Source organism: Camellia sinensis, chromosome 10 (genome assembly GCF_055761805.1).
Source record: "Camellia sinensis isolate YWXY chromosome 10, ASM5576180v1, whole genome shotgun sequence".
Taxonomy (NCBI): domain Eukaryota; kingdom Viridiplantae; phylum Streptophyta; class Magnoliopsida; order Ericales; family Theaceae; genus Camellia; species Camellia sinensis.
In genome coordinates this window covers 161287727-161301368 of record NC_138970.1, presented here as the reverse complement: position 1 = coordinate 161301368, position 13642 = coordinate 161287727, and the positions used below count along the sequence as shown (strand labels likewise).

At 34.5% G+C, this 13642-nt stretch overlaps 1 protein-coding gene across 15 annotated transcripts in view; it reads right to left on the bottom strand.

Moving 5' to 3' along the window:
- Nucleotides 1-2056: 2056 nt before the first annotated feature.
- LOC114282620 (protein PHYLLO, chloroplastic-like) overlaps nt 2057-13642 on the bottom strand; it is a 330809-nt gene continuing 319223 nt past the window's right edge. For all 15 annotated transcript variants that reach the window (XM_082892728.1, XM_082892729.1, XM_082892730.1 and 12 more), the window contains 14 exons: nt 11745-11812; nt 10683-10841; nt 9833-9958; nt 9604-9735; nt 9390-9507; nt 7098-7253; nt 6705-6950; nt 6359-6526; nt 5907-6050; nt 4991-5452; nt 4212-4511; nt 3975-4132; nt 3760-3867; nt 2057-2762 (listed from right to left, as the gene is read on the bottom strand). In XM_082892728.1, coding sequence (XP_082748854.1) covers nt 2510-2762; nt 3760-3867; nt 3975-4132; nt 4212-4511; nt 4991-5452; nt 5907-6050; nt 6359-6526; nt 6705-6950; nt 7098-7253; nt 9390-9507; nt 9604-9735; nt 9833-9958; nt 10683-10841; nt 11745-11812 — 2598 coding nt within the window. In that variant the 3' untranslated portion in view covers nt 2057-2509. The remainder of the gene's footprint in view (nt 2763-3759; nt 3868-3974; nt 4133-4211; nt 4512-4990; nt 5453-5906; nt 6051-6358; nt 6527-6704; nt 6951-7097; nt 7254-9389; nt 9508-9603; nt 9736-9832; nt 9959-10682; nt 10842-11744; nt 11813-13642) is intronic.

Genomic DNA, 13642 nt, shown 5'->3' with positions numbered 1-13642 from the left:
GATCTGATATTTGTAGTTCATTCATTTTATCACATTTGTGTCAAAAAATATGAATGGTTTATTTTCTAAAAACACAATGACCATTAAATTTTTTAAAGACAAACTCAATAAATTAAATTTTTTAAAGACAAACTCAATAAAATGAAAAGGTTACAAATATTAAATTGATTTAATTTTTTTATAAATGATATACACGCAAAATTCAATAAAATAAAATATTTAAATCATCAAAAATCGGCCTCCGAGACTCCAACATAACCCTCCAATCCAAATTTAGACCAGAGAAAGCCCAACAATCCTACCAAATCATAAGTATTTTAATATGATTTATGACTAAGTTCGTGCTTGAAAAAGAAGTTTCTACTAATTTCTCCTTAAAATGTCGTTTTCCATAATAAAAGTAATTAAAGTTGAAATTTTGAAGGGGACATTATACCAAACTTGACAACGAAAGGCATCTAAACTCCAACAAAATATGATCAAATTGGATCCACTAAATGGGTCACAATGGAGTGTACTTTACAGAAGCATTCAATTCAAACATCCTATATAAGGTGCATTGCTCAATGTCAAAAACTTGTTCCACCCCCGATATTCCAAACACACATTCCGTGAAGAATATGCATAAAACACAAATTACCCTGCCTCCTCTAGAGGAGATGATTTTTGGAGTGGTATATGTAACAGGTTGTGGATTTATACAATTTATGCCATATGAGGAAATAAAGGGTAACCCAGTTCCAACTGTCATCTTCAAGGACAAGCCTTCCTTCTATCATGCATTTCTCTTGACTCTCACTTTTGCTTTCGCTGCTTCTGTAGTAACAATTTTGCTTCGAGACAGATATCCCAAAATTGCGACATGCTGTCGTGTTCTTGCTTTTGCTTCCACAGCAATAGCACTAGGAATAGTGTTGTGGCTGGTCCTACCCACAAGTTTTGGGTTGATGGCATCAATTTTGTGCAATCAAATCAGCTTCTAACGTGGATGTATGTTCAGTCACAAATTGCAGCTCAAAAAATATATCATGAGGGAGATGGTGCTAGCTAGCATCTCTTTTGGTGGAAATGATGGTTGCGTTGTGTGCACCATGATTTCGAGCATGAATTTGTTCGCTCACCTAGCAATTGAATGAATAATACACTTACTTTTAATTGGTTAAAATAGTAGAGCGCACAATTCCAAATTGAATCTACCGCATTATTTTAACTAATCAAGGAGGTCTGGCAATTGAATGAATAATACACCTACTTCTAATTGGTTAAAATAGTAGATTCTACAACTCCAAATTGGGTCTACCGCACTATTTTAACTATTCAAAGAGGTGGGTATTGTTCACCTACCTGACGTGTAGGTGAACAAATAATCTTTCATGATTTCATTAACTGATATTGATGACTGAACAATTAAGAATTTGATGCACTTCGAATTGTATAATGTGATGAGATATTCGAAACACAATAATGAGAATCTCAAGATACGATTGTGTGGCTGAAAAGGCATTAAGAACATAGTACCAGATTGGGAATTGAGAATTTCGAGACACAATTGTATGGTTGTTATGCCCTCAACTTTTGATTATTGTATCTTTTAACTTCCGTAACATTAAATCTCAATCATAAAAAAATACATTAAATCACCTTCCTCCAGTCCCTCCCCAACTTCCCGCCACCAACCCCGACCCCCTCCACAACCACTGGCAAACAAAGCCTGGAGGGTTCACAACCACTCTTGCAGCTTCACAAACATACATACATATACACATGTATAATATATAAAGTTGGGAAAATTTGCCAAAACAGATTTGCAATCAGCATAGTATATATATATATATATATATATTCAACCAAACTGCCTTTGCAAATTTCCCATCCGCTGGTGAGCACAAGGTCAAAACTAGCAGTTTGGTTGGATGGTTTTGGCAGTTTTGACTTGGCAGGTTGGCGGATTGCCTTTACACTTCATTGGTCCAACTAAAATAATTCCAGCTAAATAAAAATTGAAAAATAAAAGATGGAAGAACCTATTTTCTCAAATCATCACAAGCAAACCGCATTGCAAATACATGGTTGTAATTGGATAGTACATTACAACCTTGAAAATTGTGGCCAATAAGACATCCATTACATAAACATCCAATATGAGAAGGTTTCTTACAGTCGATTCACACAAATATTTCAATCTTGAACCCTACAAGATTGATCTATGAGATAATTAAATTTACACAGCCAATAGCATTACACGGAAACAAGACTTAATGCCTGTGTTGTTGGAGTTGAACCTTGTACAGCTAAACCTTCTCTGTTCAATGAAGTCACTTGCCTTTGGTCTTAATGACAAAGATTCAGCAACTTACAGGATAATGATGCAACTTTGTAAGAAAAAATTGTGGATGAACTTGACAAAGGTCAGGTCACCAATTAATGTGAATTGATTCGGTTCAATGTCATGTCTGTCTCTTCTAGAATGAAACGAGAATATCTATAAAGAACCGTGCTGGTTCAGGAATCAAACTCTTTTTGACTTCTTCAAAAACCGTCTAATTGCATTAATTAGAGGGAGGGGATTCTCTAGATGAACAGCATGACCACAACTTGGAACCTCAACTATTTCACAAATCTCCTCTCTGTCATCTATGGTCCTTGCACCATGATTGACTTCATGGAACATTTCCTTAGCAATCCTTTTGAACTTATCATCTTTCTCCCCGACAACAAGCAGAAGAGGTACTTTGCAGTGCCTTAAATCTTCCCACAATGGCCTATCATGCAAAGAGAAGAAAAGCTCAACTAAAATGGTTTTAGTGGATCGTAAGAAAGTAGATAAAATGTTTCAAGAAACCATGTTTGTGTAACGGAATTAAGGAAATATTATGGAAATTTTAAGTTTCAAATATTTAGGGCTGAATGGCTTAAACAATAGATTTTTTAAAAGTTTTGCAGTTTGAGACCTTAAAGCGATAAAAATACTCTTTGTTAAAAAAAGCCTATTTACAATACTATATATTAAAAGGATTGGATGATCTCATATAGCAGATTCCAATTTTTGAGTTTTATAATGGTTAAAATAAGTCATGTTTGGAAATCTTGTTAGTTTTTTTTTTTTTTATAAATTATAACTTGCATTTAGGAAGACTTTTTTTGGCTAATTTTTTGTCTTTGATAAACTTTGAGGAAGCGAACTCTACAAACTACATTAAAAGAAACCAAGAATTAAAAGACACACATGCGCGCTTGCAGACCCAAAAAAAAGGCTACGAGATGCAAGGGAAAGTGATGTATATAATCACCGGGAAAGGAGGTGTTCATCATGCTTTTAGCATATGGAGTTGATAGATAGTACCATAGTGGATGCTCATGAAATAACAAGATGAACCCTTGAGATGCCAAAAGCTATTTCCAGAAGGTGTATGTTCATGAACATAAAAGCATAATTAGTTCCTTTCTATAGCAAAGCTAACAGAACTTGACAATTCATTGGACATAGAATGATGATTTTATTTTATTATAAACATTCTGTATCCAAGAGACTTGTTAAATTTGCACTTCAGAAACATTGTGCTCCCTCATGCACCAATTAATTCAAGCCAAGCACATAATCATCATAATTTGTAAATTTTTAAAACTTCAAAATCCTTGTAACTTAAGGTGTGATGTGCAAGGCAAAAAAGGCAATTACGTAATAGATCGAATAGTCAGTAAACCGATAAATCAATATTCTAATAAAAAGGATAATTCATAAAAGATAGACAAGCTTACAGTTGCCTCCCGATACTTGAATCAGACAGAACTTTTGCAAGGGTGTGTATGTCAACCTGCTGCAAACGGCTAGCTACTATCTGCTTGAAATGGGGATGATCTCTTAAGCTGTACAATGAAAGAAACTATGATACGTTTGTTTTTAATCATGTAACTTAAGAAATAATTAAACCAACAGTGAAAGCAAATTTTAATAACGCATACCCAGAAATTACCTATTCCACAGCTCTCCAGCATACCAGGCATCTAGAAAGAGTTCTAAGCCATGAGTAATAAGGGAGCACGCCCCTGAGTCATCTTTAGCTCTACGGATCTTTCTCACCGACACATCTTTTAATCCAGGGTTTCCAGATACTATGACAGCTCCTTCAACCTTGGTGCACATAAGTAAAATTTTCAGAGTACACTCAAAAAAAAAAAAAAAAAACACACCCACTACATCCTTAATGTACCTTAGAAGTGCATCTCAAGGCCATGTACAATGCAATTCTTGCTCCCATGGAGTATCCAACAAGGGTAACTTTTCCAGGAGTACTATTTTGAATCAACTTCTGTAATATATCTGCTACTACCTCAATTGATAAACTTCGTTCTTGTGATGCTTCCCTAATGCCATAATTTTGCATCTTTGATCCGCCATGGCCAGGAAGGTCAACTGCAATGCATCTTGCAGATCCTGAGATGGCCTTCATGATGGGTATCCAGTCTTCACCAGTTCCAAGGAACCCATGGAGAAACACAAGTACATTATTCTGCATCATTCAAATTAAGAAAGAGTGATGAAGAATAACCACACCTAACTCAATTTCAGTCTGTCTAACCAGAGGTGCTGCAAATGGCAAGCCACTTTAACAAGTGAAAAAAGGGGGAAATAGTTTTTCAGTTACAGCTGCTAGATATACAAAATGTGGACATATAACCACACAACATAGACATAACTCTTCATGTATCAGTACAAAAGATGACGTATCAAAATGTGTAACTCACTCCCCCCACATTAATGGGAGTCCTCTAATTTTTTGCACCAACTATGTACAAGAGACTGAAAAAAAAAAAAAATGCATGATTTGCTTTCCATTTTTTGCAGTTAGTCATGTGCCAAATTATCTGGAAGTACACAGATATTAAGTTCCCTAGAGCTGTTTGTGCAAATTAAATGGATCAAAGACTTTGAAGGACACAAAATATTAACAGCATATGATAACATAAAAATTAAAATTCCTGTACTCACTTCATTGCTTGGTCCAATCTCTCGTACATTGATGAAAAAGGAGAAACCATATGAATTGACTGTTAACTGGTAACTATGAACTTCTTCCCCAGTAAAAATTCGAAGGATGGCCTTCTTGTTGACTTGAAATTTCCCTAAGAGACGGCCAGCATCATCAACAGATGCTTCTATGAAGCCACTGCATGGATTACGACAAATATTCAGAGGTTCAGCAGTTATATCTTCTTTAAGCCAGCGGTAAGTTCCAAGACCATGTGCTATAGAAGGGGAAGGTTCCTTATTCATTGCCATACATATATCTGCCTTTTGCAGCTCAAGATAATACGAGAACTGGACATAAGCTGACAAACCTAGGCTACTCTCAAATGTAGCACTAACAACACTCATCTTCCCCTGCTGCTGAGCCCATCTTGCAATCAATGCTGCATTTTCAAAACCCCCAACAACACTTGGTTTGATGACCTGACAAGAGTTATAACACGAAACCAAATTAGGTTCATATTTCTGACTTTTTCCCCAATGAATATAATTCATATCAAAATTTGAATAAATAATGATGGGGAAATTGTGACTGAAGAATTTTAACAGTTGCTGTGGTAATGGTTTTCATGTTTCACAGATAGAAAAGAAATGAAAGGCATACTATAGTAAGGATAACATGAGTTGAGATGAGTTTAATTACTGAAGTGTTTTATGCATCTTTTCCTGATTGAGGTATGCAAGAAAACCTCCAAAACAAAATTTTCATTCAATTATATGTGCTTAAAACATATGGTTGGATTTTTTCATGAGGCATAGAAAGTGAACTCTTTGGATTGACAGTGACTAGTGTGCTGTCTGCTGAGGCATACATGATGATACGTATTACATACTGCTCGTCCCAATAACTAACGTAAGAAAATAAACTTCCACTTACAACAGCAACTACTCCTGAGTGAGTAAACCTTGCCAGCATTTCAAGAGGATTTTCTTGGATATTTTCAATGGTTTCATCCAGTGCTACAGGTAACCCAGTTTCTTCACAGAATTTAATTATATCTTCTTCATCCTGAACAGGTTCCTGAAACAGAGTTGCACAGAGACAGCTAAATAACTAGAAACCTCCAATAAGTTATTCAGAACTGTGTCAATGAAATACTAATAGGGATCAATGCACTAAAAGCAGTTAAATAAACACTCAAATAAAGATGAACCACGAGAATAAATGGTCAATCTGGTAATATGTGATTACCACAATTTAGTATTGTGAAGTACTAAAAATCTCTATGCAATTCCTATCAAAAGAAAATCTGCGTACTAGCAAATAAACCTAACACAACCCATTCTGTTGACCAACAAGGACTAATAGCCAATTGTACTTGAAGTTACCTCAATATACTGTAGGCCACAATTCATCACAGAAGAACCAAATAGAACTGCTTCTTCATAGGTCCATTTCCGATTTGCATCAGCACGGAGGTTAATCTGGTGGCCAACCTTCTTTCTAACTTCTTGTACAACCATGGCATCTTCAATGGGATCTGGCCGACGTGCTACCTGTTATTGGAAGAACCATTACTAAGCCAGCTAGTATTTGAGATAGTTTGTAATTTAAAAACCTTCAGTGAACTAATAGTTTTCCAGAAATAAGGGCCCAAATTACCAAGTTGCTTTAGTAGATTTCATCTAGAACAAAGTAATCTTGAAACAGTATAATTTGGGAAAGATTTCTAACTTTTAGCTTTATTGCAGTGAAACCTTCTCCAACAAGTGCAGCAGCAATATCAGCAACATCCTTAGGAGTCCCGTTGGAGTCAAGAAGAGCACAAATCTGAACAGTAGATGACCTTTCAGATAACTCTTCTTGCGTAGCTGTCTCACGATGGAGTATATTCAGTAAACTGGAACCTTCTCTTGCTGCTATAGCATTAAGGATTGCCATTTCCAAACCACATCTGACACTTGGAAAGATTGAGCCTGGCTATATAACAAGGAAAGAGCTTAAACTTTTATTCATACAAGTTGAGAAGACAATTAGCGAAATTCTTTACCCAACGTCTTTTGTTGGTTATTATACTATCTAGAAATATTAATATTGTATTTGTAGAATGAAGGTACATGGACATACCAAGATTCCTAAACTGTTCCATATCCAAGAAGAAAATGAGCCCTTTAAAAGAGGAAGTAAGTAACTAATCTTTGCTGCTTGTACAGCATGAATAAGAAACCGAAGTTGCTCTTCAACATCAATCAGGTTTTCCTCATGGATCTCCAGAGGTGCAACCTGTTCAAAATAATATTTTATGAGAAACAGTAAGGGAAGAAATTTTATTTTCGAAATAGAAAAGAAAAGAAATTTAAGAGGATGAAAGAGGAGAACACAAAGAAAGGTTGTGATTAACAAATAATATGTTTGACATGTATTGTACCATCACAGAAATTTTGACAATAAAGTACATAAGTTCCTGTCTTCCTTCCACAAAGGAAGGACTCCAAAAGTTTTGCCTTCAATTATCACAATTTTGCAGTGAAACAAGTATTTATTATATCCATATCTTTCTCATGTAACTGCGGGAATTAGAGTATTTAAAGGGCTACTGCCTAAATGCATCTCAACCTAAGAAACACGGACACTTCTAATAAGGTGACGTGTCAGTGTCAGACAACGACACTCTTTGGACACTTCCCCAACATGTGTCCGATAAACTTCAAAACGTGTCATATTTTTTAATTTTTTTTAAAAACCCGGACACTCTTTGGACAATTGGAGGGCACACGTGTCTATTACTTAAACACATGTGTCTATCAATTAGACATATGTGAAATTAATTATAAGTTTGAACAAAACAACTTAAGATTAAATAATAAAACAAAAAGCATATAAATTTATAATAATTAGTGTCATATTGCATTTTTTATTATCTTTGAATGATATATTCATATATATAACATATAATAAATATATAAAATTTTATATATTTCATGCGTGTCCCCCACGTGTTGTGTCCTGCATTTTTTTTAAATTGGCGTGTCGGCATGTCCGTGTCATATCCACGGCATGTCACGTGTCTGTGTCCATGCTTCTTAGATCTCAACTCAAAAACTGAATCATTTTATGAATTATGATGTTGAAAATCCACATCAGTAAGTAAAATCAAGTCACACCAACTAATTATAGTTGTTTTGTTAGAAAAACAGAGCCATTGGTAGGTGTCAACCACCGTACTAAAGTCACCTTGCAATACATCAGAGATTGAACCACAGTAACAAATTACTACAACCACAAATCTTTTCTTCTCCGATTCCAGGAAAAGTACTAGTTTATGGCATTGTGCTCTTACCAATGCCTTTTTAGGCTTTTTAACTATCCTTAGACATAAAAGTGTTACAAAAAGCTGCACTTCTTTAATACAAATGCATAGTACAGAACACAGAAGTGCATTTGGACATTGAAAGAATAGTTCCATTATTACAAATGCAATGACTCAAACACCCTAATCTCTTATTGAAGCCTTCAATGGAAAAGGAAAAAAACCCTATCAACATTTTTGGCACTTCCATTGTGATATACAGGACAAACAAATATCATATCTGGTGAGCTCCTGAATGTCTAAGTTCATTGCATATCATTATCTTAACTTGCTTCGTTTAATTTATCCAATAGCAATCCTCTTTACTCAATAGTTATAATGATACTTGCTCATGTTTGACCCGATCATGGTGGAGAGCCTAGTTACACATGAGAGTGTGTAGAGGATATAAATAAATAAGCTTTCGCCCTCTCTAACAGTACAAACTTTTAGATAAGTTGGTGGTTAACAACTTAACATGGTAACTACATAAAGGGGTCCTGTCTTCGAACCTCACCACACCTGTTAATTATAATACTTGCACGTACTCAGCCTGCTCAGGGTGGAGAGCCACCACACATAGAGGGGGCATGTTGAGGTGCAGTGTAATTTAAACCTTTCTTTAACAGTTTAAACATTTAGATAATATAGTGGTGAACAAACTTACTGGAAAAGTATAAGACCCTTTTCGTAGCCCATAATGCATGACTTAAATGATAGTCCTATTATTATTTGAAGGAATTAAATCCTTTTGGCTAATTATGAACTATATAATTTGATAAAGAATTTTGAAATCCCAATAGGTGATAGATATAGTAATACTAATTTTATGACAAAAGCTAAGAACTCCATACCTTGGATTAGATCAACATACTACATACTCTCCCTTGGATCATATGAATGTGGTTATTGCTAAAGACTATTTTAAATTTTTATTATGATAACTTTTATGATGGAACATATGAGACAAATAACTAGTCTATAACCTATTACCAAAATGGAAGGGCACTGGATATGTTCCCAAGCACACTGGAAAAAAAATAAATAAATAGATAAACATACATACTAACCTCACCAAACCCCACACTTCCATCTTCAAGTGACAAAACTACAATAAAACCTTCTCTGTAGTAGCTCATAGGGTCATAGTATACAGAAGTTGAAGTAGGTGGGGCACATAGCTGAATTCTGTCACAACAAAAGTTCAAAAAACATATATTACACATTTCTGGAGTTTGAAAATATGATTTGGAGATATTTAAAACTCAGTCCAATAAATCTCACCTATAGAGAGAGTATTCCATTTTACAAATTTCAACAAGAAAGAAGCCATCTAACTTATAATCTGAAATCGAAAGCCTTGAAACAAGGCTTAAGGCATTGTCTGCTGCCTGACATGCAAATTGTCTCAACTTACTGAGAAGAAGGGGAGGAAATGTGTTAGAAGGGCATGGAGGTGATATGTGTGAGGCAATATAGGTAAATCACTCAAACAATGATACAATCTGACTACCTGTGGAAAGTAGCATTGGCATCGATAGAGCTCTCAATCTCTATGATCCAATCAATCTCCCCCTGTTGAGACGTCCACAAGGCATTTTGCAATTCCATTTTTGTCTGCACTTGTACATGCTTCACTCTGCACAAATTGTGGTTTTGTTAACCTAAGAAGAAAGAACTAATTCACTAGTACATCAAATGGCTAGAAAAATAAAAGGAAAGCGATAGTAATGAACTACATACATAAAGTCATCTTGCAAAAGCAAAATCAGACACATCAGCAAGCAACTCTACAGAAGAACATAAACAGTTGAGAAACTAAAGATAATGGATGCACTATCAAAATTTGACAACTCTGCCGGGTTTTGTTTTCTATGTAATAATGGAACTTCTGTTTATTTCAAAATGTCACTATGTAGACTGCTTATACTCGTGAGTTGATAAAGTAGTCCGTTTTGTTTTCTTTTCTCATCTTCTTCAAAAGTGCCCCTTCTGTCACTAGGAGTGTTTTGGTTGAGCATTCATTCACAGATCTATATATTGGAGTTATGAATGCTGATTCAACTAAAGTATTACATGAAGGAACTTCAAGGAATTATGACAAAAGAGCATACATGTGCATGCAAATTAAATTCGATTAATTTTGATGAACAGCACCCATTCTAGATATGCACATATTAATGTGCAACACTAGCAAGGTATTATAAATTCAATTTTATTGAGATAATACAGCGTCACACAACTGATTACAAAAAAGTGTTGAACTCAGAATGGAAATACAGAAAATAAAAGACAATGAACATTTAGTTGGAGATTAACAGACATATAACACATATGTACCAACTTATATGTTAGACTCTTACCCATGTGCCGCACACAGGTTCTGAATTGAAACATTATGAGAAGTATAGAAATACTGATCCAATACTCTTCGTTCAGTTCTATCTGCAATAGGAAGGAGACTGAAGATTGCCCCACCATGATTGTTTATTACAAGAATAGTCATAGGTTTCCGGCGTAACCTTCAAATAGAAACAATTACTCAATACTCTGAGAAGATGTATATAGCACCATCTCTTATAAATGAAAATATAAGTAGTTAGGTATACCATGTATGCTTAAGGGGGGTTGGGAAATCATTAGAGAATGAAGATCTGAGAAGACAATCATGCTAACCCTGCCGAACCTTTATAAACTCATCTCAAGAAAGCTGTAAAAATGCACTCAGGAACTAAATGAAATTTTCATTAATTTAGTTGTACGTCGAACATTTGTGTTAAAGTTTCTAATGATTAGCAATTTCTTTTATTCCCTCAATTCTTTGCCCCTTATACAAAAGGATCTTGTTAAAATGTGCCCTTAGGGCACATGTTTAGAGGCTTAAAAAAGTTGCATATTCTTTATTGCACTTACTTTCATGCAGAATGTACGATCTTTTTAAGCCTCTTAATATACATTAACAAAATTCTATACAAAATACTATATGAAGTACCTTCACTGCTTCACAATAAAGTAAACTTTCTTTCGTTCAAGAGGAAATAAATTGAAACCAAAACGGAATTAAACTCCAGATATTTAATTTTTTTTGCTTGAAAATGAGCAATCATATTTCAGGAAGGGCAGGCTGAAGCGCCCCTATATCTACAAAAAAGGACTAACGAAAGTTTGTAGGAACTTAAACTACAGAATACAGATACTTAAAAATGATCTTTTAAAGAAAATGTCAGCTATGATAAGAGTCCAACTTAAAAGTTCAGATTTGACAATAGCTTCACCAAAATATTTGTAGAAAGTTTTGTTTGGCATAGTAATGACTATCCATGGATATCTCCATGTAAGCAAGCATATGAGATGATCTAGCAATATGAACAGAAGCATAATTATGCACCAAATTATGTACAGAACTAAATAAAAGAACTTGTTACCTTTGCTTCAAAAGTGCCAATCCATTTGTATCATGCAGAAAAGAAACATCTCCAATCAAACAAATTACCTAAACATAACCACAGGAGTATGAACAAATGCAACGTTGGCAAAATCAAGAAAATACTAAGAAGCATTAACTATAAGGCAAGCAGTCTTATGACTTCAAGAAATTTGTTGTTGAATTTATCAGAAGCAAAATGATTACTCTGAATAGAAAAGGGGGGAAAATAGAAAGAAAGTAATAAGCAGGTTACAGAAGGTTGAAAGCAATGAATGTTCCAAAGATCCAACAATTTAAAAAGTCACAGTAGAGAGAAATTTATCCAAATAGGCTTTGATGCAGCTTATGACTTCTTGTTCTATGTCAATTGTATGTTTCTCTGCTATCGCAAAATCAGCAGGCATTCATAATCCATGCATACATTTTGATCCAATTTTCATTCAAAAAATTGTCGTTTAGTCAGATCCAACTAAAACTCCACAGCCTGGATCCTTCGACTAGGATGTCAGGTTGTGGAATTCTAATGATTCAGCTCATTTTTCTTTTCTTTGCTTTCTATTCAATTCTTTTTTCACTCAAAAAGGGACTCTTTATTTCTTTTCCCATAGTAAAATGACCCAGTAAATATAAGCCAAAGCTCGCATTCATATATGAAACTACTAGCGTAACCCAATACAACTTAATATTCCTTTTTGCTGGATCTATGTAACTTGATAGTCATTTTGAGACAAGAATTACTACTTTTCACATACAATCCGTATAAAAATTGAACAATAAATGTTGATTCTCTAATATTTCACTTAGGCATATCGTGTTATTTCAGAAGAAAAAATTTAAATTGCTGAACGTCAGTGATAAATGAAATTCGAAGAATGCCAAAAATCTTAAGCAATTTCCACAGAAAATTTTGTGTGTTTCAAGAATCTTCTGACATTGGAAAATATTTAAGAAATCAAATTGAAATTGAATGTATTTTCAAAATGCCTGTGCACTTCAAAAATCCAATTTTTAGGTCTTTTTACCCAATTTCTTTTTTTTTTTTCTTTCCGATTCATTAAATATCTTCCCTAAAGGCTCTATGCTCAGTTCAAAGAATATTATTTTGCTTGCTTCTTTCTTGAATTGTTTGGGTGTTTTTGTCCCCCTTAACATTCAGCTTTTACTGGGCAACCATTATTAATTTTTCCTATTTACTACAATTTTTTTGTTCTCAACATGATCAAAGTTTTCCTCCTCAAGATCAATTGTTAACATGATCAAAATTCCCAATTCTAACAATCTCCCATACTAGACAATAGCTCAAGCTTACAAATATGGAAGCTATAAAAGATTGCATGAATTTCCAAAAAACAAAAAATGAATTGTTGACAAAGTTTGGATATTTACTCTGTCAAGCAATTGTGTCAACAACTTTGGCAATTGGCACCTAAGGTGAAAAGGAATCAAATCATTTTCAGGGTTTTGAAGTACTATATGTAATTTCAATGCCATAAAGAATATAGTTTTGGGGAATAAATAATTCATGAATTGTGGCAGCATATCTGAAGGTGTAAAAAATGTCACTTGCATATTTCTCAAGTTTGCCAGGAACTTCAATATCTTACAGTAATACCATATGTTCAGGTCATTACCATCCATTGGAATCAAATTTTCCATAAGATCTTTCCATATCAGATTATAAGGTGAAAATTGTAACCTTGGGTGAATATTGTGGACAAAAGTTCCCATCAACGACTTAGAAAACGATAAGTACATTTATCTACTACTGCAGCAAGAATAAATCAGAAACGAACTTTCATTTGCACACGGTTTTGTATTCGTAGCATCACCACACCAGTAGAAATAACGCTACTAAGCTAAGCTGCCATTGGGAAGGTCCTGAAAGACCTCACTCTA